Below are 26,242 nucleotides of genomic sequence, written 5' to 3' on the forward strand. Positions count from 1 at the left end.
TTCACATCTCTTTATTTTTCTTGTTCATCAGCATAAACTCACTTCATCATGCATACATTCCTGGAAGGGGGTGAAACACACACACACAAGCTTGTGTGCCCAAACTCCATCACATGCTCAGGATAATATTCTCCTCTTTCATTTTTATCTTGAGACCAGCTGACCTTTGCTCAACTACACCTCCAGGCACAGTTGTGTTTTGCATGTGTGTGTGTGTGTGTGTGAGATCACACTTTTTCAGAGGACAGCCCCTAAAACAGTTCAATGATTAGGGAGAAAAGAGGAGACCACTGGCTGTGTGGAAGAGAGTGAGAGAGAGGGCAGAAGGAGACTTAGTAGAGGGCTGGATGGTAGTGTAGAGGGGATTTCACCAAAAAAAAAAAACAACTAACTGCTTATTTATGAGAAGATTCAGGTGTGAAAAGTTATTTCTAACATACATTTGTTTTAGTGCGCAGTCCTGTGTTTCTGTACCTGCAGTGCATTAAGGAGTAACTTTTAGTTAGTGAACCAGGTTCTCTTGTGTTAATTTTTTTCAGCAGGAGTTCACATACTCACTGTATTTAAGACTGGAGTTGCTCTGACATTTCACCATGAGGAGCCTGTGTGTATCTCTATTCCTGCTGCAGCTCGTTGGGACTTCTTTTTGTCAATTCCCCCGTCCGTGTGCAAACTCAGAGGGACTCCGGACTAAAGAGTGCTGCCCTGTGTGGGATGGTGACGGCTCGGCCTGTGGTGCCTTGTCAGGCCGTGGTTTCTGCACTGAGGTGTTGGTCTCCGATGAGCCCGATGGGCCCCAGTATCCACACAGAGGGATCGATGACAGAGAACGTTGGCCTTTAGCTTTCTTTAACCGCACATGTCGTTGTGCTGGAAACTACGGAGGTTTTAACTGTGGAGAATGCAGATTTGGTTACTGGGGCTCAAACTGTGCAGAGTACAGGGAATCAGTGCGCAGGAACATCATGACCATGTCGACCGCTGAACAACAGAAGGTTATCTCTTTTCTGAACCTGGCTAAAAACACCATTAGTCGTGACTATGTCATCAGCACAGCAACAAGAGCGGAGATGGGTGAAAATGGTGAGAACCCCATGTTCTCTGATATCAACACCTATGACCTGTTCGTCTGGATGCACTACTATGTGTCCCGTGATACCTTCTTGGGAGGTCCAGGCAACGTATGGAGAGAAATTGACTTTGCCCATGAGTCTTCAGCTTTTCTACCATGGCACAGAGTCTTCCTGCTTCACTGGGAAAATGAGATAAGGAAGCTGACGGGAGATTTTAACTTCACCATTCCATACTGGGACTGGAGAGATGCCCAGTCCTGTCAGGTGTGCACCGATGCTCTCATGGGGGGACGCAGCTCCTTTAATCCCAACCTCATCAGCCCTGGTTCTGTATTTTCCTCATGGAAGGTAAGCGTCTGAAAACATACAGTAAAGGTATAAGAAAACATGTCTAGACCCGGAAAATTCATTTCCTCCCTAAAACAAAGGCTTGTTTTGTTTCCATGTCATGGTGCAGGTTACTTGCCTGCTTATCTGCTTTGTTCTGTGAATCAAAAGAAATGACCCTTTTAAAAAAGAATTTACCCTGAAGAAAAGTCCATTTTCAAAAGGCCTTGAGTATCTAAAATAGCTCATTATTCTGCATTGTTTGTTGAACATTTAGCTTTAACATGTTATTTTCCTCAATGCATTTGTCTAATTTTATCTGTGGTTGAAGGTTTTTACCAGTGATGGGGACGAGACCGCCTATGCAGAGTCCGAGTCAAGACTGAGTCTTTGAAGGGTCGAGACCGAGTCGAGACCAAGTCCGTTGGTTTTCAAATACAGTCAAGTCCGAGTCAAGACCAAGTCTTTGAGGAAGCAAGTCCGAGTCGCGACCGAGTCCTTTAGGAGTCGAGACCAAGACCATAAAAACATGTCAGTTTTCATATTCATGATTTAGTATCACCCCAGTTACTAATCAACAGTTAGGCCTACAGACTAAGCTAGATTGGGAAATGTTTAGAGGAGCAGTCTTAACGTCTTAATATGGACTATGCTTTTACTATCATTAAAAAAATCCCTTCCACATGCATCATCTTTTGCCTATTTTTATAAACTGCTTCAACAGTGCTGCTCTGTCATCAACATGTTAAGCCCACCCTGACTTTTTTAATCATAGTTAGGACATAACATGAACATAAAAAAATGCGTTGGTCTCGCGGACTCGGTCTGAAATTACGAGTCCTTCTACTCCCACTGTGGTCCGAGTCCGAGTCAAGACCGAGTCTTTGAAGGAACAAGTCCGAGACGAGTCCGAGAAAGCAGAAATCGGTCTCGAGACCGGACTCGAGTACCACGTCACTGGTTTTTACATTTAAAGACCATGTTTTGCTGTAATACATCACACACACAGCAGGATATTATGGTCTGCAGCAACATTTAAACAAATACAAGTATGTGATTTCAGTAGCCAATGAACAGCTCATTAATGTCATTATTTTTATATGTGAAGCATTTCAATAAACCAGTCAGCAGTCAGCAGAACTCCATGTGTGTGTGTGTCTGTGTAGGTAATCTGCACTCAGCCAGAGGAGTACAACAATCGAGAAGCATTGTGTAATGCTACTGGGGAGGGTCCACTGTTGCGTAACCCTGGCAACCACGATCAAAACCGCATCCCCAGACTCCCCACAACAGCTGATGTGGAATTCACAGTGGGCCTCCCTGAGTACGAGACTGAGCCCATGGACCGATTCACCAACATGAGCTTCAGAAACGTCCTAGAAGGTAGGAGACTGGGATTTGGTTTAGAATTGGGAAGACATGTTTGTGTCGCCACCTCTTTGCATACATAAGAGACATATATACAATAAACTGTACATCTGTAACAGATGTAAGATTGTTTTGAATTTTAAAATTTGAACAGTCTGTTTATTCATTTAATTGACTTCCATCTCTGCCTCTCACCTGTTTTCCTTGCTAATCTTCCCTTTCTCCGCATCTTCACAAATATATCTCCAAACGTTCCTATAGTTGAATTGCTCATCCTTTTCATCCACATGGAACTTACATACAATCTCTTCTTGTGTGTCACCATCTCATCCCTCTTTTTCCTGGGTCCCCTGTAGGTTTTGCCAGTCCAGAGACAGGTATGGCAATGTCAGGCCAGAGCACCATGCACAACGCCTTGCACGTCTTCATGAACGGCTCCATGTCCTCAGTGCAGGGTTCAGCCAACGACCCCATCTTTCTGCTGCACCACGCTTTCATCGATAGGTGAGATGACACACAAACCTGCTGGCTAATTCTTTTCACTTCAATAAATAAACATAAAGCTAGATAAATGATGGAGGAAATAAGGAGACAAAACAGTAATAATAGAGAAAAGAACAGTGAGCTAGGAAACAAGAGAATAACTAATACAGTGGATGTAATTTCCAGCAATAGTAATATTTTTTATTTCCTTCTTTAGTGCATTTTTCATTGATACTGCCCACTTAAATGAAATTAAATGATATGTTATTTGGAAGCCTAAGGGAAAGCCTGGGCAAAATGAAAAGAGGAGACAGCTCCCTTTTCCCAGCTCGCGAGAAAACTAACGACAACCACAACACAAACCATTTTAAAGATTTATTAAAAACAAGCAAGACATCTGCTGCCTATTTAGCTGTGAGTGGTTTAAGGATATAGTCCATCATGGCTGCCAGGATCCAGCCTCTCATACTGGAACCTCCAGTGAAGGACCAGTCAGCTGGTTCTTCTATTCTATTCTTTTATCAACCACACACACCTGCCACCTGCCAATCACACACTCACAAGAGACTGAGGGGGGGTACATTATTTCAAACCACCGTTTAATTTAAATGTGAAAATTTCTCTGTTGCAACTTAAATATTTGTGTTATATTGCCTCTTTTGTAGAAATCCATTATATAATTTTTACATTGTCTTTTCCTTTCTAAATCTGTCTTTCTCTGTCGCTTCCATTTCTTTTCAAGTATCTTTGAGCGATGGCTCAGGACCCACCAGCCTGTCAGGACCAGCTACCCACGTGCAAATGCCCCCATTGGCCACAATGATGGCTACTACATGGTGCCCTTTATGCCCCTCTATAGAAACGGGGACTATTTCCTGTCCAACAAGGCTCTAGGATATGAGTATGCCTACCTGCTAGACCCTGGTAAGTACAAAACAACACATTTGTCAGTTAAACGAGTGTTACTACAACATTCCCCTTGATTAACATTGTGTTATTATACTGTCTGACCACAGGCCAGAGGTTCATGCAGGAGGTTCTGACGCCTTACCTTGAGCAAGCGCAGCAGATCTGGCAGTGGCTGCTGGGAGCTGGGATCCTTGGGGCTCTGGTCGCTTCAGTCATCGCTGCGTTAATTGTCGCCATGAGGAGGAAGTGGAAGCGGAACCAGAGGAGGAAGAGGACATCGAGCTATGGAGAGAGACAGCCACTGCTGCAGAGTAGCTCAGAGGAAGGCTCGGCCTCGTACCAGACTACACTGTAACACACACTCAAAATGGAACACATATCGTGGGGGTGAAGTGGATTTAATTTGTGGTGCAAGAAGCAGGAAGTTAAAAAAAAATCAGATGTCCCTGATATTTTACACATTCACATTCAAGAAATGTCTTCCAGAGCTTTTATGTCCTTATTTCAGTGTTAAGCAGCTCTATATGGATAATAATTAAGAGAGAAATGTGTTCTCCTGTCCATGGCCACTTTTTCTTGACATTCTTCTTTAATTTATTGCTCATTTTTAACACATTATTCTATTTACAGGGCATATATGAACATGTGTACGAAATAAGAAAGAAGATATATAAGAATATAGTTAGATTCAAGAGAACTGAATACCCCTCAAAGAAAAGGCTACATCTTTCAAACTGTGGCAGAAAAAAAGCATTATGAAATATTTGATAAAGCAACTACTGATCAAAAGTGTGAATTAATATACACACCTCTCTGTCTTCCACCCATCCATCTTCTACTGCTTTATCCTCCACATGAGGGTTGCTGGTGCCAATCCCAGCTGACATAGGGCAAAAGGCGGGGTACACCGTGGACAGGTCGCCAGTCCATCACAGGACCACACAGAAACAAACAACCATCCACTATCACTCTCACACCTACAGTCAATTTAGAGGAAACCGTGGGAGGAAACCGGAGAACCCGGAGAAAACCAACAACACAAACTCCAAACTCCATGCAGAAAGACTTCTCTGTCTTTGTAAATGTATAAACTGTCCAGTTAATAGACAGATGAAGTCACACACACACTCTCATGTGTGGACCTCGGTGCTGAAGCGGCACAGAAAATGTATCACGACAACAGAGGTGAATCGTGAGTACATGCTGCAATAAAATCAGACTTGAACAAATGTTTCTCTATGATTTCATTTCTGTCTCTGTTGATTATGGAGGTTATGTTGACGTTGGTGTTGCTTTGCGCCGCCAAACAATCATTTCAAATGTAATGAATAAAAAAAAATGACACTCCCGAAAAACAAATAGAAATGCCTTTGATTATTTTTTTTTAATATGGTACGTATAGTTGCAGCAAATTACATTTGGATAGGTTGTGTTTGTTTTATTCAGTCATAAAAGAAATATAGAGATAGAAATTATTTAAAAAAGTCTTAAATGTCCAGTGTGTATGATTAGTGGCATCTGGGGGTCATATTGCATACTGCAACCAAATTAATACCTTTTGGAAAATGACGCACAGCTAAGAAGTACTGTATAAAGGGCCTTTTTCTAAGGTAATGTAAACAGAACTGAAGAAATTATTACATGCCTTATATTAAATATTGCATTACATTTCTGTTGATAGATTGCAATAAATTCCACACCCTGTACCTTTGCATATATAACAAGCTACTAAAAGTGTGTCACTGTTACCAAATTTGAACTGAAATCATCCTTTCTTTCTTTACAACAAGAGGTTTGCACTGACCATAAAATAACTTTAAGAAATATAAATACATAATAAACAACAATCAAAAAAGTATTGACTTGAGGTTAATAAAATTGTGTTCATTAAATACTTAAATATTCAAAAAGTTTCCTTTTATGTCCATTTTGGTTCTATTTCGTCCTGTTGAGTGTCAGTCACCTATAACACTCACACTCGAGCTGAAGCCCCATGTTTTCCCCAAGAGCTTTTCTGTTACCACTTTCTAAAGCGTGAAATACATTTAAAGACCAGAGCATCTGTGCTATTAAAAATAAGTATTATTTAATTAGCCTCCACCTGTCATTGTGTTGTGATTGCATGCCAAAAAATGAAGACTCGTGAGATCAGTAATTATTTTGCATAATAACAAAAACAAAATTCTCTTTATCCCAATTAAAAAATGACAAGGCACACAGGTTTCTCTCATGTCGGTACTGGGTTTTTTTTTGGATTTGGACAAAACAGCTTGTGGAAGAAAAGGTAACGTTAATAACATGAACTCTTTGGTCATAAGAGCTGCTTTGGCACCGGGGGAGGATGGTTACGAACCAGCCAACTGGCAAACACCAAAACTGGCCCTCGGTACAGTTTTTTTAGAGCAAGAGTTTTGTAAACATTTGGATGAGAGCCTGTCACCTTCAGCTCTGGTACGCTGCCTGCAAGATCAACTCCCTCTCGTGTAATACTTTTATCTCATTCTACAGGTAGTTGTGGGATGGCTTTTTTCTTTTTTCTTTTGATGAGACTCCCATCATGTGAAATCAATCTACTCCTCAGTGGGGTTCATCAAGCGAAAAAAAAGATGAAATCCAACAGAACATCAGGAGCTGGCCTCTTCAATTCTATGCATGATGAAGTAGAAGCTTGTGGAGTCAGAAAACAAGTTCACTTGCAGAGAAGAATCCCATGGCCTTTTGTTTTTGCCATCAGCGAAGATAAGAAATAGAGATATAATCTGTGAATACTTGAATTAACCTAAATTGCTTCTTCAGATATTAACTTTAAAAAATAATTTCCCACAAAAGTATAAAAATCTGTCCATCCCAAAGTTGCAATTTGTTTTATTTCTTATCTCTTTTTCACCGAGGAAGTGTAGAACCAGTTGTGGAGTTCAGTCAGCTGAAGGTTTCCTTGTTGAATTCAAAGGTGGTTCCAGGATTTCTTGTGGAGTTGCACAGTCTGTGGAGAGTCCTGGAAATGCCCTTAGGTCCACAACAGAAAACCCCAATGCGTTTACTGGAACCACAGGGGAAAAGGTTTATTTATTCAAGGTTTATTCAATTATTATGCTACTTTCTCAAGCTACTCACTGCTTATTGGTTTTCCCAATCTCCTTAAACAGCAACTTCCACCTGGGCCGTCCAACCAGCAGCCTTGAGGCGAGTGGTTGGTACTTCTCCTCAGACATACTCTGAAAAAAGTATGTACAACAAAACATTCATTTATCAGTTCTGAATGAACAGATGAACATAAACATGACAACATTCAACATGTGACTACTGCAATTTCACATAGGCTCCAGTTTAAACTGAACTCTTAATGTGGGTCTGTGGATCAGGATTGCTCTGTAGACAGTATGAGGCAACACCCGCTAGTTTAATCTGCCTGTAGAGATGGAGATTTTACCGTAATCAGAAGCATTTAACATGAACAATGTGGAGGAGGGAAAACAACAGAGTTTAGCTTGGTGTGTTGCTGTTACAGAGTTGTTACACATGACAAGCATGTGGTTCTTGCTTCTACAGTACAATAAAGTACCTACGTGACGTGGGCGGAGTCATCACTGCACGGCTGAGTGAAACTGCGGTGACTTCGTTTTATACCCGACACACACACGAATGACTAGTGACTTTACACAAGTACTACTCCTGTAGTTGTTGGAGATTAACCCACGTTTTTAGGATTGTTGAGTAGTTTTAACGTATCTACAATTCGGCACTGTTCGGCTTGATTTCTGTCCACACGTCTCCGGAGTACAGCCTCCTACTCCACAGGCTACAGTGGCAGCGGTCTGTGATGCCGCTCGCGATCGCCTGCGCTGTCCCTAAATTCACCAGACTCCTCTGTTAAATATAGAAATTTCCCTGGTAGTTGTTGGAGATTAACCCGCGTTAGGTAGTTTTAACTGATCTACAGTTCGGCGCCGTTCGGCTTGATTTGTGTGAGGGACGTCTCGTCCTGTGACGGCACTCATGGCAGTCATCGCATAGTACCTACTCAGCACGCGTTTGGAACCTCGCCTGAGCAGGTATATCTCTGCTCATGTACCAGGTACTGGAAGACGGTGGAAAAGCGCCAAAAGACTCCATAAATAACAAAAACAGATTTCCTCCCCGTCGGGGAATTGAACCCCGGTCTCCCGCGTGACAGGCGGGGATACTCACCACTATACTAACGAGGAGTTGATAACACTACCATACCTAACCGTACAGATAGTTCTCCAAGATACATGGCCAGTGGTATGATTTACATAATTTGTAATTTATTACTGGATTGTGTACATTCCTTGTTTTACATTCATTCGTTTTTATATTTGTAAAATGCGACGTTTCCAGGGTGTGCCCAGCATTCAACTTTTGCACCTTTCCCTAGTGACATACAGTTGACAATCAGCACCTGGATCATAGTCTCAGAACACCCCAACATTCACTAGAATGGGAACTGCGACAGCCATTTCAATGCTTCTTGCATTTTAGAGAAATAACTTTTTATATGATGAAAACAGATGTTGTCACTGGTTTTCCTTGTTTTGTTTTTTGTCAGAGGTAAAGAGTTTCCTTATAAGCAGTTCGATGATCTCAGTCAGTAACATGTCAATTGTCAATGTAGTCTTTGTTTCGCCTTTCATTGAAATAATATGTAATTTTAATGTAATGTCCCTCTTACTACTGCATGTCATCAAGACTTCACCCTCTTGCTCTCTGTCTGTCACATACTGCCCTCTAGTGGGTAATGTACTTAAGGACTGGAAAACAATAGATCTCTGGTGAAGGAATAAGTGTGAACTGACAATGAAATACAATCAAATTAGATTTTGGAGAGGTCACACCTACCTGCAGCTTATTTTCCTGACTGACATACAGTTTGAGATTGAAGTAGTCTGGTCTGTTTTCCTGCCAAAGCTTTATAACAAACACAAACATGTTAAGTTCAGTGTTAATTGTTGCTCCCACATTTTTAAACTAAAAAACAAAAAGCATCGTACATCTGAAATCGTACAGGCCAAATATAGCAAATTATATAACAAAACTGATAGTAAATTGATAAAGTATAAAAATGTTACATTCCCAATAGCATATTGTAAATACAGTCCATATGGGTGTAGACTTTCATGTAGACCAGGGGTGTCAAACATACGGCCAGGGGCCAGAACCGGCCCGCCAGAGGGTCCAATCCGGCCCACAGGATGAATTTGTTAAAATTTCACACTAATCTGAACGTAATGTCAAATGCTCCAGATACCCGTGACTAAATGTTTGTGCCTTTATAGATCCAGTGTGCTTTGTAAATAGTAAATTTAGGCATGATATTGTTGAAATTGCACTTATATTTCTCAAGAAATTTCATGTTTTGTAAAATTATCCTTCATTAAATGTAAAACAAAGGAGAAAAAACAAAGGAGTTCTTGTTATTCATAGGTTATTATTCTATTATTTTGCTATTTTTACTGGTCTGGCCCCCTTGAGATCAAATTGTGCTGTATGTGGCCCCTGAACAAAAATGAGTTTGACACCCCTGATGTAGACTTTCAAGCACTAAAAAAAATATTGTGATGACATTTTAATTCCTATTCGGTTAATCAATTAAAACACAATGGGTAAGGTTTATTCTGACCTTGTGATGAAGAGCACACAGCAGCTCAGCAAACCAGTAGAAGGAGTGTAGCTCTCTGCAGACCCAGACAAAGTACAACCTCTGCAACCGGAAACCCTCCCAGCCATCGCTGGTGGAATGAAAAGAAACAATGGGGCAAAAACAAAGGATGCAACATCAAATACTTGCTGCAAATATTCCTGATTTTTCATCAAGCGACATTATTCTTTACTCACAGCAGAGCATGCAGCACACAGGCAAATGGTGTGACACCAATTCCACCAGCAACACAGAGACTGACGTCGTAGTTGAACACTTCCTCTGATGGACCTCCAAATGGACCGTCCACGTAAAGCCTGGGCACACAATACAGATAAAAACACACAAATACAAATAAGCCAAGGATCTGGACAATTGCACACAAAAAAGCCCACATAAACAGATACATATCCCACGGTCCAAGCACACAGAGGCAAAACCCACTTGCAATCAAATCCAAACAAGATATGTTCAGATAACATTATGCATGAAACTGTGCCCATAACTGCTTCATGGTGCAGCATTGGGGGACAGCCCGTGGCCAAGTGGAAAGGGAACTTGGCTTGTAACCGGAGGGTAGATCCCCACCCGGCCAAAAAAAAGGGCTGGGGTACCCCTGAGCAAGGTACCCAACCCCAATGCTCCCGGGCGCTACTCAATGCAGCCCACTGCTCCTAACTCTAGGATGGATACTTTCCCTGAGTAATAAAATCAAATTCATTCACACATCCCCACCACATGGTCAAGTGAGACTAAGCTAAGCCTTATTGTCACATAATCACAAACCCTGGGCTCAGGAACGCTAAGGACAGAGAATTTCCTTCAGCTTTTATTTATTATTTAGCTCATAAAATTTTAGGATAAAACATCTAATCTTAAATGATTATTAATGTACAGTTTTAAACTATTCCAGCTTCTGCTGTGAAGACATCTTTCATTTTATTACAAAGCTTTCACATAATGGGTATTTACAAATATATCACATACCTGCTTCATGCATTTAAGTCATGTATCAAACCTGAATACAGTATACTGCTTACAAATTCTATCTATGGATACTTGAAGTGCTACCAGTTATCATGTATACGAATCCTTATTTTAAAAGACAATATAGATATAAATTAAGAAAAACTACCCACAAGCTACCCTCTAACTGTATTTAGGCACAGTTGTTCACCTCGGCCTATTTAATAGACGGGGGGTGGGGATGTTCATGGTTTGTTGAGCTCTGGTTTACTTTCACAGAACAAACACTCCTCTTCTCTCTCTGTGTATCTGTCTATCTGTCTCTCAAACACACAACAGGAAGAGCACAAGGTCAGAGGCTAAGGAGGTCAAAACCTCTGACCCCTGTTTGACTCTGAGCTGTCATGAGAAATCATGTCAACCACAGCACACACACACACACACACAAATGCACTGTACTTGGGGTATCTTCTCTGTTGCACCATGGGAAGGATCTCCAAGTCTATCCTGGGCTGAGGAAGTAGCAGCTGTGTGAAACGCTCTGAAAGGAGAGGAAAGGAGAGGAGAGTAATTTGTAATTATTCAGGTTTATTTTAACCTAAAAGAACAGTGTGTCAGAAGCAAGTGTTATTTGTATTATCTATAAAACCACAACATTGTTATGATATTGCAGAACAGTCTTAGGACACCATTACATTTGCTGTTTTAGCATCATAACCATACTGTATAATTATTTCTCGATCAGAAGCATGTATGCAGTTTTAAAATAACACATTTTTCTAGAGAAACAAAACACAGCATCTAAAGGGGTCAAGTATTTAGTGTGACCTACCCTTACACTTATACAATTACACCTGGAATGGAACCCTAAGGTCTGTTACGCCAGGTTTATTCAAGACATGCTTGAACATTACGTACACATGTTGTATGAGTAAAACTCATTGAAACTAGTGACTTACTGCATGCGTGTGAGTAGAGTAGTGTGTGGAAAATGAGTGGAGGTGTTCTTGCATTTGTCAAATACAAAGCTCTTTAAACAAAGTGGTGTTGTTCTGTCTGTTGAATGACATCACTGACTTTTCCTCGTCTGTGATATATGTGAAATACATGTATATGTACTTCATGTATATGTATAAGACTCTAATTGGAAGCTTTAGGAAGCGTTTAGTGGCTGTTATTTCACAAAATATTGAGTTAATTTTTCTTTTGTGGTGCCTAAATTTATGCACATGCCTAATTTTGTTTAAATAATTCTTGCACACTTTCTGTAAATCATATAAACTTTATTTCACTTCTCAAATATCACTGTGTTTGTCTCCTATATGATATTTAACTGAAATTTATTTTCCAAAAAAACAATGATTTATAAAGGAAAATCATGAAATTTTACAGGGGTGCCCAAACTTTTGCATACCACTGTATATATATATATATATATATATATATATATATACTGTATATATATATCCATACATGTGATATATACAGTATACACATACGGTGCAGAATGTGCATGTGACGTGTTTGTGCTTGTGACTTTATCACTGATAGTACTGAAAGTGAAATCCTAAAACTTGTGTCAGTGTCTTCTCATAGAAAATACAGACCTTACAATAAAACTGCATGCTAGCCTCGAGGTAAAGATGTAGACAGTGACACACACACACACACACGCACACATACAGCAGCACACAAAAATGTAGGGTTTTCTTAAATGCAACCTCCCCACGGAGGAGACGGAATGAAGAGTGAAGAGGAGGACAAAATAAAAAGACTTCCTTCCTGTCAACTCTGACAGGGACCAGTGAGATTGTGTGTCGCGTTTTTTACCTGTGCGTTTCTCCACATGTAGCCTACGTGTGTATGTGTGTGTGTGTGTGTGTGTGTGTGTGTGTGAACCCACCAGTCCAGTCTCCAACAACTCGAAGATGGATGCCAAAAGTTGTCTTGTTCTCTGTGGGACACTGTGAGGAATTAGAAAGAGCAGACAATGAGTCACAGCAAAACAGAAAACACACATGTGCAACTAATACAAGAGAAACAAACATGCACACAAACACACATACCAGAGCATATATACAGCACATAGGTGAAACTTCATTCATTACATTTTACAGACACACACACACACACACACACACACACACAGAGCCTTCCTGTTGGCAGACGGCATTACAAGCCTCGGGGGTCTGTCTGCTCTCTGTCAGTGTGATTCTTTGCCCTCCTCCTCAAAGCTCCATAACACACCGCAAGCATGCAAAAAGTGTGTGTGTGTGTGTGCGTGTGTGTGTACATGTCTCTATTGGGCTGTGAGGACAAAACCTAACTTTGTGAAACAGGTTATAGATATTTTGAGCCCGAGCTTAAAAGTTTTTGGGGGTTAAAACTTAGTTTTAGCATTTGGTTTCGACTGAGGCTTAGGTTAGTTTTAGTTTAGGATTAGGCATATAGGCCATCTTTTAGCCGTCTTGTCGTTTTCAAAAGGTTCCCAGGTAATATCTCCGTCCCCTGAAATGACTCAAAACGCTGTAGTACATATGCCAGGTCAAGTCTCTGTGTGGACTGAACGCCTCTCCGGCAAAAAAAATTCTGCTCTAAGCAGAAAGTTATGTCTTTGTCTTCGCCTGTGTGTCATACAGCCTGTGTTAAATCTGAGAACATCAATAAACAATGTGAAACTGAATATTCCTGGATAACCCAGCTGTCAATCAATTGTCAGCTGATAGAAGAGGGAGTCGGATGTTGAGACAGACAGAGAACTGCGTGTTCTTTTGCCAGGTGGAAGAACATTTAAGACGTGTGTGTGTGTGTTTGCATTGTGTCATAAGTGAGGAATGTATGGCATTAACTTGTAGAGTTACATGAACTCTTACCGTTGTTAGAGTGAAGGGATGGTTCTCAAATGAAGAGACACCTGGACAGTTAAGAAGGATATACTAAGAAAAAAAGGGGAGCGACAGGGAGAGATGAAAGGTGGAGAGACACACAGACAACAGAGTGGAGACAGAAGAGTGCAAAAATAAAATACAACTCGAACACACCAGAAGATATCCTTGGGGATAAATATGTCTTGTCCTCTCACCTGTCCAGGATGAGCTTTGAAGTTCTTCTTCAGCATGCGCAACTCAATGACATCACAAGGATGCCTGATGACTGTCACTATGGTAACAGGGTCACTGCTCCTCATGTAGCGGTAGAACCGCTCCGCACAGTAGAGACAGAGAGGACCGGACACCCACAGCCATGTCTACAACACACATGGAGTCATAAAGTTACACAAAAGCTACACTTGTTATCACACTGGAGACGTTCTGCATTTTCACATCTGTTACGTGATTTCAGAGGTTAGATGAACTTTACTGTGAGCCAAATTACACAAACATGGGGGCCTTAATTCTGAATCCATCTAGCCCCTCTGTCAGTGTGTGTGGTGTGTTTCTGTTTTTCTGCTGGTAGTAACCTGCTGGCCGACTAATTGCTCACAGCTCCAGTAAAGCCTGGGAAACACAATCAGGTATAAGGGAGATTTTATGGAACCAGCTTGTTGCTTAACAACCACTTGCAAACACATAATCACACATACAAGAAGAAACACATGCAAACACGGGCCTTGATGTAGAGAGAGGATGTCTGCTCCTCCCTCACAGCACTACACCCACCCCCCCAACACTTCTCAAATACTCGGCAGGACACGTGTTCAACACTTACACACCCAACTTTAATGCCAGGATACACCTACTAACACACCCACACACCTGGGGGTAGTGTGGATGGAAGTGAGCCTCCTCTCTGCATCTCCTCTCTTCAGCTTCACGCTGATGCAGCTCCTCGTCCTGCTGCTCTGTGTTGCTCTGATTGGCTCTGAGGCAGCCGGGGGGGTGGGCCTCTATGTTGGTCTGATACTTTAAAGCACCACTGATGGAAAAAGAAAAAACAACATCCAAATTCAAGTCTGCTTGTTGTTTTTGTTTTGTTTTTCACAGTTATTGTATTTCATATTTGAATGGCAGCATAGTTCAATTTTAATTTTATTTATTTCACGCACACATAAATACAAGGAATATAAGCTGTAATTAAAATATGCACAATTGTTTCATAAAGTGGAGATCAATATTGTACAGAATCAAAATGTTTATAGACATGGCGCATTTCTTTTAGTATCCGTTAGCCAAAGAATCTCTTAAATGCAAAATTAATTCCACAAGATCACTCCACAAAATCTGATAGAATATACTTTTTGAGATGTTTCAAATAATGGAGGATGAAGATTCATGGTTTATCTAGTTGAATAACAATGGATTTTTGAATTAGTAAATGGTCAAATAAATGGTCTGTATTTATGTAGCGCTTTTCTAGTCTTGATGATCACTCAAAGGGGTTTTCCACTACAGTTTTGCCATTCACCCACACTTTCAAACAATGCATCTATGTGCAACATATTTTCTATCACTCATCTTTCATACCCATTCATACTCTGCCGGCACAGCCATCAGGACCAATGTGGGGTTAAGTGTCCCATCCAGGGACACATCATTGGAGCCAGGAAATAAAACCCTGTGTAACTCTTATATCTCATTTGATCCACAAGGGACAAGAATCCTAGACAGTGTGGCTGTTTTTCCACTAAAGAGCTGAAAAAAACTACAACACCATTTTGCCAGTGTTTTTGTTTTAAGTTGCTGAAAGAAGGTTAGAGATGTCTCCAGCTGTCAGTGGGAGTCTCCCACATTTGCTGACATACACAGGTGAAGATACAATTTTTTATCTCACTTTCTGATTCTAGTGGTTAAAATAGGAACAAAACGTACCAACAGTGCAAAACTCAGCAACTCATCCAGACATACCACAGCACAGACACAGGTAGATTTAGTGCTGAATCAGGGAATAAAGCCCGGAGACATACCCGACTATGTGAACCATTAGGATGATGTAGAAAACAATGAAGAGGTTGTGTGTGTACCAGAAGATCTCATAGTTGGACACGCTGAAAAAATAAAAAGACAAAATGATTTGAGATATAATTACACCAATGACCAATGAGATTTAAAAAAGAGATAGATAGACAGATAGATAAAGAGAATCAAAGAGACAACACAAGAAGATGACAAGGTTCACAAGACTCTTAGTTCATGACAGCAGAGGTTAGTATTCAATTATCATATTTCTCTTTGATATTCTTTCATGTTTCTTTTCATACATATACACAAATGCGGAGCACCATGGTTTGTTTTAATTCTTTTAAAAAACGTGGTCACACACTGTCATTTTCTAATCATCCACTAATATTGCATGGGGGGAATGTGTACACAACCTGCACATTGTTTCCAACGGTGGTTTAAAATCTCTTTATTGAAATATTACCTTACTGAATACCAAATCTGTCTCCTAACAAATGTTTAGGCTTAATTAGAAGTACTAACAATGTATCTAAGGTTGCAAAAACAACCTTAGATACATGAACACCATAAAACATGAATATATCAAGAACTAGACCCACTGTTGGGTCATCACTTCAGCTTATTGACCACAGATTCCTCCCTTCATGTGTGCAGTTACACAAATAACATAAAGTATGTAGTTAGTAACAACGTTAAAATGCTGATGACATGTATATTATCTCTGCTCTGCTCCAGTCAACATCCCACCTCTCCAGCCACTTAACCCAACTCTTATCTCGGCCCTTAAGTGGTCTGGAAAACCCTGCTACCCTCTGTTCAATTATACACACACACATACACAGTGGTTGACCCAGCATGACCTGTGTAATGACAGAGCAAAGAGTGAAACACTTATTAGAGATTTGCTTTGTAACAGACTGAGGTTGGCATGTGTTTCTATGGTTTCTGTCTCCCAGCCTTCCATTGTCTTCATCACACTCTCTCACACACATACACACACACACACACACACACACACACAAAAACAAGAGAATTACACATACTCTAAGCTATATACAAGTAGACATGCATTGAGAGACAAACACAGTGGTAGAGACAAAAAGAATTTCAGCAAAAATGTATGGCTGCTCTATGCCTGTCTCTTATAATGGGTGTCTGTGACCCAACATGAACTGTCACAGTTATTGTGGCTTTAAGTTGACGTACCGTACACAGTAGGAGGAGGACATGAACATCAGGAAAAGGATGAGAACCAACAGGACGCCAGTGACCCCTGGGACTGCGAAGAATCAGCCAATCCGAGAGCAGATATAAAGTCAATAAGTAAGGTTACTCATCCAAGGACACATACATATACTCATCTTCAATAGGAGATGTATCCTATACTGAATAAACAAATGTTTTTGGCATTTTTATAACAACAAAAAACAGATATAAAGGGAGGTCCATGTGCAATACTGTATAAGAATGAGAAGTTCTTCTTACTTGTGGTCAAAATGATCAGCTTAGGATCCTGTGAAGGAAAGGCAACAAAAGAAAGAGTTGGTTTCTATTCTGTCTATTTATGTGAAGTCTAGTTTTACTGTTTGTTTTAGGCAACACAATAGCAGCCAACTGTGGAACATGGGGAGCAAACAGTCTGCAGGCTTCATTCCACAACATTACCTCAGCAGGTGAATTCAATGCTCAGTTCCTCCCTTCTAGATAAAAGGCTACTAATCAGTTGGTGGTGTTTGACTATCCTCGCTGAATGAGGACATATTTGGAAGACATTCGCCTCACTCGAGTGAAGGCGGGAGTTCGATTGGCTGGTGTATAAATATACAGGCGTGTGTCGCACCTCTCCTCTGTAGCGAGCCAAATTGAGAGCAGGAAAGTCGTCCGAGTAGCTCACGCTGAAGTTCATGACGTTCACCAAGTGGGCAGACACGTGCACGACTGGGGAAAGAGTGTGCAGAGACAACAGTAGTCATGTGGAACGCTTCATATGCCTTAAACACAGACACACACTTGACCATTATAGTCAAAATGAAACTGTGAGTAGAAACCTGTACAGGCATTTCTTTGTCTGTTCAGCAGAAAACACCCTCCTGACTCACACACACACACACACACACACACACACACACACACTTCCCTGACATCACAGGCTAACCACGCAGCCGCTCAACAGCTGATGGAATTAGGGGGGTGTAATCATGAGACACAAGGGTCCTTTTTTTCCTCACTCACATCCTTTCTCACTCCCACTGCTTCCCACCCTTCTCTCCCCCTACCTCCCCCTCTCTCTATGTCTCTCCCCGTTCCCCACACACTCACTGTCTTCACTGTCATTTGTTGTCTCAGAACTTTGGCACTCCACTATTAGAATATGACAAAGAGAAGTGTGTGTGTTGAGAGGTGAATGGTAATGATGAGAGGGATTACACTGTACAGATGAAGAACAGATGCCAGCTCTATGGGTGGCAGAGTCAGTCAGTTCACCCAGACACAAATACCTTAACTGCTGCTAGGTGGATTGCCATGAACGTTTTAATTGTCATCGTTCCCACACAAGAAAACAATCACCTGCATGAGCCTGACATTTTGGTTTAAGTGACCTGCCATGAATCTTGAATCCTAACATACTTCTTTTCAATTTCAGACATGCACAAAAGTCTGGGGAGTTGCTGCTGAGACTCTCCTTCCAGCTTCCTTGATTAACGTCCGTGTGAGCTCATGTGACAACTCAGTAGGAGAAACTAAATCTCTGAATGGCAAGTACCCTGCTTCCTGCGCGTTCAAGCCAGGAGCCGCCCCTCGCCTGGATCCTCCTGTTGTCGTGCCTCACCCAGACGACACGACTGGAATTCATGTCGTAAAAAGGGTCTTGGTCTTACAATGTCACATTTACCAGTGTGTCACTTCAGAGCCTGTGCAAACAATAGTAAAATAATTCTAACATTCAGTGGTGACGGTGAACTGTAGATATTTGCCCAGACAGAATCTAACAACATTCACTATCCAGCTACATTGTGGGACTAAAAGGATAAAGTGTTTTTAGGACTGATTAATTTTAAGTCAGGAAATCAATGCCTCTGCTTCATTAACTGTGGCCACTCTATTTCAATAATAGAGTCTGTCTCTAATTTATGTAGTTTTCATTTTATTGAAATAAATTATGTGAGTCCGCTCATTGTGCTGTAGTAGAGATGTATTAACTTTATGAGGTCTTTATAGTGCACATAAAAATTATATTATTATAGCCAGAAATCTAATAATTTTTCATAGGCGACACTGTGAATTACCCAACATCCAACATGAATAAGCAATTCATTTCAAAGGCATAATTAAATATCTATCTATCTACATCCCAAATCCCCACAAATCAACAGATTTTTAAGACACAGTGAGACACTGCCTTATTGAATAAAGGGAGGAAGCTTGTAAACCGGACACACAGCAGACACACAGCTGCAAGAAGCTCCCATGATGTCATGAGAGGAGAGTCTAAGATAACACACACACACACACACACACATGCACGCACAAAGACAGACAGCTTGACAGCAGCAAAAACAGATATGACCAGCTGGAAGGTCATCACAGCTGGTACCCCAGAAATGCTGAGCCAGCCTGCAGCCACTTTATCTACACTTTTACACACAGTTTACATATAAACACACACACAGCTTGAACAAAGTGTTATACCTTAACCACAATTCAAATCTTAGCCCTAAACGTTCCTCAGAAATGAGGCTCTGCCTCATTGGAACCAGGTTCCGGTCTCCACGAGGACTGCTGGTCCTGACAAGGTCAGTGTTTATGCCAGAAAAGAACTAACAAATACAAGAACACACACACACACAGTCTCACTCTGATAGTAAGTACCTGAAAAGATGCAGATGGTGACTCCACAGGCCACATGAAAGGTCTTGCTCTTGTCCAGTAGTCTGCGTGTCTTTCTGCTCGATACCTGTGTGTTGTAGCACAGAGAGTTTTTAACACATTTTATTTCCGCTCAATGTATTTCCCCCCGTACTTTCAGAATTCCTGTTTACTAAAAATACACAAAACTGTCAAGTGTTTTCTTGAAGTGTAAGAGAGTTTTATACAGCATATCCCAATATAATTTCCTATTATATCCTATTATATTCAATATTATTTAACAGGCAGCTAGTTAACGTTTTACCTCAAATGTCTATGTTTCTGCTGAACAAGTGTTTGTTATTTTCTGTCCATTGGGTTTAAACTACAAACTGGCCATATTGGCTCAGTACTACTTCTCAGTCAGTTTCATTTCTTACCGTGTGTCTTCCTCGGACAAAGGTGAGCAGGGAGCGACACATGGGCAGCAGCACCAGGCTGCAGTTCAGGTTCAGTACAGACGCAGACGCCCTGCTGATGCACAAGCCGAGCTGAGAGAGACACAAGGATCGTTAGGCAGGTTTCAATGACTGGTCTTGATTCAGAAATAAAATGATCAGACAAACACTTTAGAGCAGTTCTAACTCAGATTTTAAGTATTCAGTGAGCACTGAGCCATTTCTTCTCTTCCTCTTAAAAACTATTGCAGGAGCTATTTGTTTGGTATTTGGATTTTGGTTTGATTGTGTTGTTAGTGACTTAAGTTGTTTTTATTACGATTAGATTTTTGATGGTCAGTATTTAGTGCTTTCTTCAGCTATATTTTTGTTAATGAAATTGTTAGCATACTAGCATATTTTCAAGTTTCTGTTATTTAATATAATTGGTTTGGGCATAGTGAGGGCATCATGCATTATTTAGGTGAGTTTATTCTTCTTTTTGTTTGCTTTTGGTCAATAAACACAAAACGACAATAACCTGCATTGGAAATAATGTTTCTTTGACCTGCGTAACAGTCACACCCACAGTGCAGTAGTGGTCTTTTGATTAAGTTTGGTTTGGTATCTTTTAACAAATCTTTGTCCTTTACAGCATGGAGAGCAAATTTACTTTGTCAAACTGCTGCCACCAATTAAAAAAAACTGTTTGAACATATTCCAGGAAATTTACTGGAAATAAAGACGTCACAACTGGACAAGCAGCAGTTTTACATGATCTACCTTCAGTCCACGATCAAGGAAGGACAAGACCACGCTTTACAGCACAACTAACTGATAAAGATGTGAGTGAGAGACGTCCACATACAAACACCAAGTCGAGGGCTAGACATCAGTGAGCTCAAAGAGTCTGATATATTAGAAAAAAAATCCCATATACATTAACTCTACACAGCTTCACAAAGAAAAGCAACTGACAGCAAAACCACATGCAGGAGATCTGATATCCTGCTTTCTGTACATCCCCATATGTGTCTGCACACACACACACAGGTTTGTGCAGCTATTCTCCTTAGGACACTGCATTGACTACCATTCATTTGGGTAGTCTAAACAAAGCAGTGTCCCTAATCTTAACCATAACAAAGTAATGCTTTGCCACAAATTCAACCTGAGCCTCAGAAATAAATCTGCCACATTAGGACCAGGTTTTGATCTCTATGAGGACTAGTAATCCCTGACAAGGTTTATGACAGGAAAAGTCCTAAAGAATCCTACATTCACTCACACACACAGAATCATACACACGGACATGAAAAGATGTTTTGGAAGTTCAATCTAAACACCCTTAAGCAGCATTAAAGCTTGCACGTGCAAGTACACACACATACACACGCAGAGAGAGACACACACACATATAAACTTAGCCCTCTGGCAAGGCATTCGGTTAAAGCCAGAGACGTGCCCACACTTGCCCTTCTTTCTCCTTGTGTCTCTCTGTATACAGGCAGCGCGTAAATAGCTTACACATGGCGCCTGCTGCTACATCATATTTTGTCACTTGAATTTTGATTTCAATCCACCACTTTGTCCATAGAAAAGATGAACAGGCTGGTGGACTGGAGTTGGTCCAATGTGACTTTTTTGACTTGGTTTTTCCTGTTAATTTGTTTTCGTAATTGTTTTGAAGCTTCAATTTGACTGTTTGTGTTTAAAGAGAAAAAAGGAGGGGTAGGACTTCATCCTAATTCCCTTCGAACACTGAATAATATGAACAGAATATAATTTTTTTTTTATGTTTGAATACATAAACAAAATCAAACTAAACTATTAAGTAAGTGTATTTTTGCCCATACTCCAAATCTAAACTCAATGCTTTAAAAAAAATGTGAAGATACTTTTAAAAGTCACCACAATCACAACAACACAATGACAAAGCTTAAAAAAAAAACATCACGCCAGATTCAGGTCCAATGCTAAGTATCTATGGCGACTCTGTAGTGACTGAAAGCTTCTTATGATATATTTGTATTGGTAATCAGTGCAAGTATATCTTAAGTATACAGACCACTAACTTTTTATTTTTTTTCTTCCAGCAAACAATCACAAGTATCCAGGGTTACGAGGAGGAATGTTAACGACTAACATACAAATAGGGACAAAACATTTCTGCTAATAATTTACTTCAAACAAGTTTCAACTAACAGAACAAATACAGAAAGCAGTCAGAGCAGAAAAAGAATGGATGGTCAGAGACATTTGTGCTTCAACCAAAGACATTTTCATTGGCACACAGAGGTTGGTGCAGCTACCCTGGATTCTCATTGACTTCCATTCATTTGGACAGCCTACACAAAGCATTATTGCTAACCTTAACCATAACCAGTTGATGCCTAACCCTAACCTCAACTACAATTGAAATCTCAAACTCAAACAGTTCCTCAGAAATCAGATAGATTCTGTCTCATTAGGACCAGGTTTTGGTCTGCATGAGGACTATTGGTCCTGATAAGTTCAGTGTTTATCCCAGAAAAGGTCCTAAAGAGGTAACAAATACAAGTATACACACATGCACACACACAAGACCTTGTAACAGCAATTACACTAACAGGGTTCAATCCTGATCCACGTGTGCGTGCGTGCGTGCGTGCATGTGTGCATGCGTGCATGCGTGCATGCATGCGTGCGTGCCTTTACATTGCAACTGTATTATGACAGATGATAATGCAGCACAAATCTTGTTTCCAATATATCTATGGAAATATTTTGAGTTGAGATAGTGAATACATTTTTTGTTGTTGTTTTTCTCTACATTTTTCACTTACAGGCTCATTGTTGTCACTGGGCAGCCATTAAAATAGCCTTAGTGCCCCATGATGTAGGAACAATGCTACATGATGTATGTGGATGCTAAAGTGGGGAAACCAAATCTTCTTTTGTTCCTTTCTGTTCCTCCGCTAACATACAATGACCATTTGGGTGACATTTTCAACAATGTCCTATAATATAAGCTTTTGATCACTTTGTAGACCACATACTATACTTATATAGTATGTCAATCATTTATATCTATCAATATATTTTGTAAAGCTGTTTTTTGCGCTGAATTTCAACATATTTATTGACATGAAAACTTAAGGAGATTGCTGCACTGGGTCACAAACTTGGGTGTTCGTCGAGGACTAGGCCAACGGACTATTTAAAAGTCAGGTGTGGCTAAATGTTTTGCACCTTTTAAGAAGACATTTAAGGAAAAAAGATGTACTGTATATATTTTTCTACATAGGCAGTGCCTCAGATGGCTTCATCTGGACTGACACTTATACTTTACAGAATCTCCCTGAAAGGGTAGTCATTACTGTATAGTGGTTATTCTTTTGTCTGTGATCTGCATTTGAAAATGTTTTGTCTGTAGTTATAATCTATATTAATCTATGTGTACACAATCACATAGATTCTAAAAATCTACAAGCCTGGATCTGCTGATGAGTCAGTGAGGAACTAAAAAGGGTTTCACCTTTGTGAGAGTATCATCTACTGGTTCATTTGTTGTCAAAACAGGAAAGTTTCAATGTCATGGCTGTAATTAACTTTTACTAATGTGGTAACAGATGTTACAAAAAGCAACCTTCCTTCAGAGTAAAACAATCTCTTATAATATCTCTATTCTCTGTTACCTATCCCTTTAAGAAAACATGTTTTCGGTCTTGACTCGTGTTTCGGGGCGTAAAACGTGGAAGAGATCTGCTGTTAGTGTCAAAATATCCAAAAGAAAACCAGTGAATGCAGTCGAGTCCTATGAACGTGTGTCAAATCTCTCTCACCCCAAGCATTTCGAAGAGGTAGTGATACTGTTGTCCAGAGTAATACAGCATAAAGGTCTTCAGAAACAGCCAGGTGTTTGCTCCCATCCACAGCACCTACACAAACACAAACACAGCAAATTATGTCCAGCACCCAACCTTGAACTGTTCACTATCACTGCATTTGACCTAACTGGGTATGTCTCTCATTTAAAAAATTGTGTTCCATCTCACTGAGGTCTTCTCCAATAATTAGCCAGCTACCTAAAATAAGACAATCCTGCAGTGGGGTAATTTACATTGTCACAGCAGCAAAGACAGTTAACGTAAAGGTAATAAAAAATAAACATGCATTTCCACATATGTGAAGTACAATATAGAAAAATATTAACAATAAAACTATAATAAGGTAAAATAGAATGTACATTATAGACATTAAGTTCGCATATACATAGAATATATACAGGATGGGCTTGATATTTACAGTATAAACAGGATTGAACATGACATATTGTATGTGTATTGCACTTAAGTAGCTTTTTTTGATTTCATTAACTTATGTTGATTGATTTCTAATAATTAGCATTAACAGCAGTGACTCATTAGCATTCGACGCTGTTTGACTATTCTTTTTTTTTAAAACCTCCCTTCTCAAAGTAAAGAACACCAACAAACAAAAAAACTTTGCACATGTACTTTAGAAGCTCATTAATGTATCTTCATCACCAGTTGGTCAGTTTCTTTCCTCTGAAGTTTTCTTCAAAATACAAAAATAAATAAACACATGAAAATGTAAAACAGACAAATCCGTTAACAGGAAAGAGTTTGAGTTGGAGCTGAACTTTTTTTTTTTCCTCACCAGGATTAAATGTTTCCCTCCCTCGTTGGCAACCCAGCTCCGCAACGACACGACCATGACGATGGTGATGGTGCCGTCTCGGGTTGGTCAGCGCCCCCAAACTCCTCACCACAACCTCGGTGTGGCGAAGAGGAAAACACCGGTTCCTCCTCCCGTTAGCAGCTCCGTGTCTATCCGTCTCTCTGTCTCTAGTCGTGTGTGAGCAGCAGCGTCCGCACACCGGCCGGTGTCAGCAGCTGCCTCAGATAAACTCCCACCGCCTGCTCTCTGAGCAACTTTGGACTCTTTCATCCCCCAAATGAAACCAGTCAGAGCGGCGAGGAGCTCAGCATGACTACTGCTGCTGTCGTAGTGTCTCTGACTGTCTGTCGCCTCATTTCCAGCACCGACAAAAGAAATACGCTGCACTAAGTAAACACAACAAAACTCAGAAAAGAAAATATTTGCCGCTCCACCGCTTCTCACTTTTCTATTGCGCCACTAGAGGGAGCTATTCACTAAGGTCCCTCATTTTTGTCATACAAACATATTTTTGCTACTTCCTGTTTTATTTTGAAATTCATATGTTGTCTTATTTCAGGTGTCCGACTCCTTACTTCTTGTCCTCCCCTTTGATGAGCTGCACACTTTTTCTCCTGAGTCAAGCGTATTTTTGGGTTCTTTGCCTGGTTTTGGCAGTTTAATCTAGAAACAAAGGATACACAAATGAATTTGCTCCAAGAGCACATACCAACACGAACAGCTTTTCTGCCAGTATAATATAATATGTATGATTATATAGCATAATATAACAAGCATTTATTTCTCATCAACAACAACCTACAACAGTAACTGAAGGAAGACCAGGATCTGCACCATTCTTTCAGAGATATCTTTGCTCCACACATTTTTCTTCTCGATGATTTTGATGCAATTTCATGAGAAATTCCACACAAAAACAACAACAACATACCCAGCAAAGTTAAAAGAAGTGAAATTAACTAACTGCTCAAACAGTTAATTAATGAAGTAATCTGCGATCAGAAACAAACTGCACCAAAAATAATTAGCTTTATGGAATAGCTGCATTGATGTTTTGGCCAGATTATAATGCCATTAACAAAGTGAATTAAGTGAATTATTAACAGCAATGAACCTTTGGGTTAAGTTTGTTTTCATTCAGTTCAATTCAATTTGACTTTATTTGTATCGTGCCAAATCACAACATACATTATCTCAAGGCGCTGTAGAGAGAACAGAAACCCAACAGATCACACAATAAGCAACGATGAGGCATCAGTGGAGAGAAAAAAAACTCCCCTTTAACAGGAAGAAATCTCTGACATCTCTTAAAAAATATGCAGGCATCTGCCTCGGCCGGTTGGGGTGAAAGGACAAATGGGGGACAGAGGAGCAGTGGGGGAGAGTAAGGGAAAGAGGGAGGCGAAGCAGCGACAGCAGAGCAGATATATAAAAGGTGTATCAAGTTGGTTTAGACAGGACAGTTCTGAATTGGCTATGACATGTTTATATTATTACAATGTCAAGTACACAGGCAGCAGCATAGATTGTTGATTTAAAGAAACAAATAAACTGATGGGAGTGAGTGTGAGAGAGTGAGTATGAATGCACCACACA

General features: G+C 40.3%; 2 protein-coding genes and 1 non-coding gene across 3 annotated transcripts; 1 reads left to right on the forward strand and 2 right to left on the reverse strand.

The window, feature by feature from the left end:
- Positions 1-295: 295 nt before the first annotated feature.
- tyr (tyrosinase) lies at positions 296-5,033 on the forward strand. Its single transcript, XM_044031382.1, has 5 exons — positions 296-1,421; positions 2,567-2,783; positions 3,125-3,272; positions 3,994-4,175; positions 4,268-5,033. Exons 1-5 carry the CDS (start codon positions 594-596, stop codon positions 4,513-4,515), a joined length of 1,623 nt encoding a protein of 540 aa, XP_043887317.1. The 5' UTR covers positions 296-593; the 3' UTR covers positions 4,516-5,033.
- A 1,282-nt stretch (positions 5,034-6,315) lies between these two features.
- LOC122773042 (NADPH oxidase 4) lies at positions 6,316-25,041 on the reverse strand. Its single transcript, XM_044031419.1, has 18 exons — positions 24,626-25,041; positions 23,788-23,883; positions 19,967-20,077; positions 19,551-19,635; positions 17,521-17,618; positions 17,166-17,193; positions 16,887-16,959; positions 15,686-15,766; positions 14,538-14,697; positions 13,865-14,029; positions 13,656-13,718; positions 12,686-12,746; positions 11,242-11,323; positions 10,014-10,133; positions 9,799-9,907; positions 9,018-9,086; positions 7,275-7,375; positions 6,316-7,200 (listed from the first exon to the last, which is right to left on the reverse strand). Exons 1-18 carry the CDS (start codon positions 24,680-24,682, stop codon positions 7,080-7,082), a joined length of 1,680 nt encoding a protein of 559 aa, XP_043887354.1. The 5' UTR covers positions 24,683-25,041; the 3' UTR covers positions 6,316-7,079.
- trnad-guc lies at positions 8,294-8,365 on the reverse strand. Its single transcript has one exon. It is a non-coding gene; the product is annotated as a tRNA-Asp (tRNA).
- Positions 25,042-26,242: the final 1,201 nt, after the last annotated feature.

The sequence above is a fragment of the Solea senegalensis genome, linkage group LG8 (assembly GCF_019176455.1).
Source record: "Solea senegalensis isolate Sse05_10M linkage group LG8, IFAPA_SoseM_1, whole genome shotgun sequence".
Taxonomy (NCBI): Eukaryota; Metazoa; Chordata; class Actinopteri; order Pleuronectiformes; family Soleidae; genus Solea; species Solea senegalensis.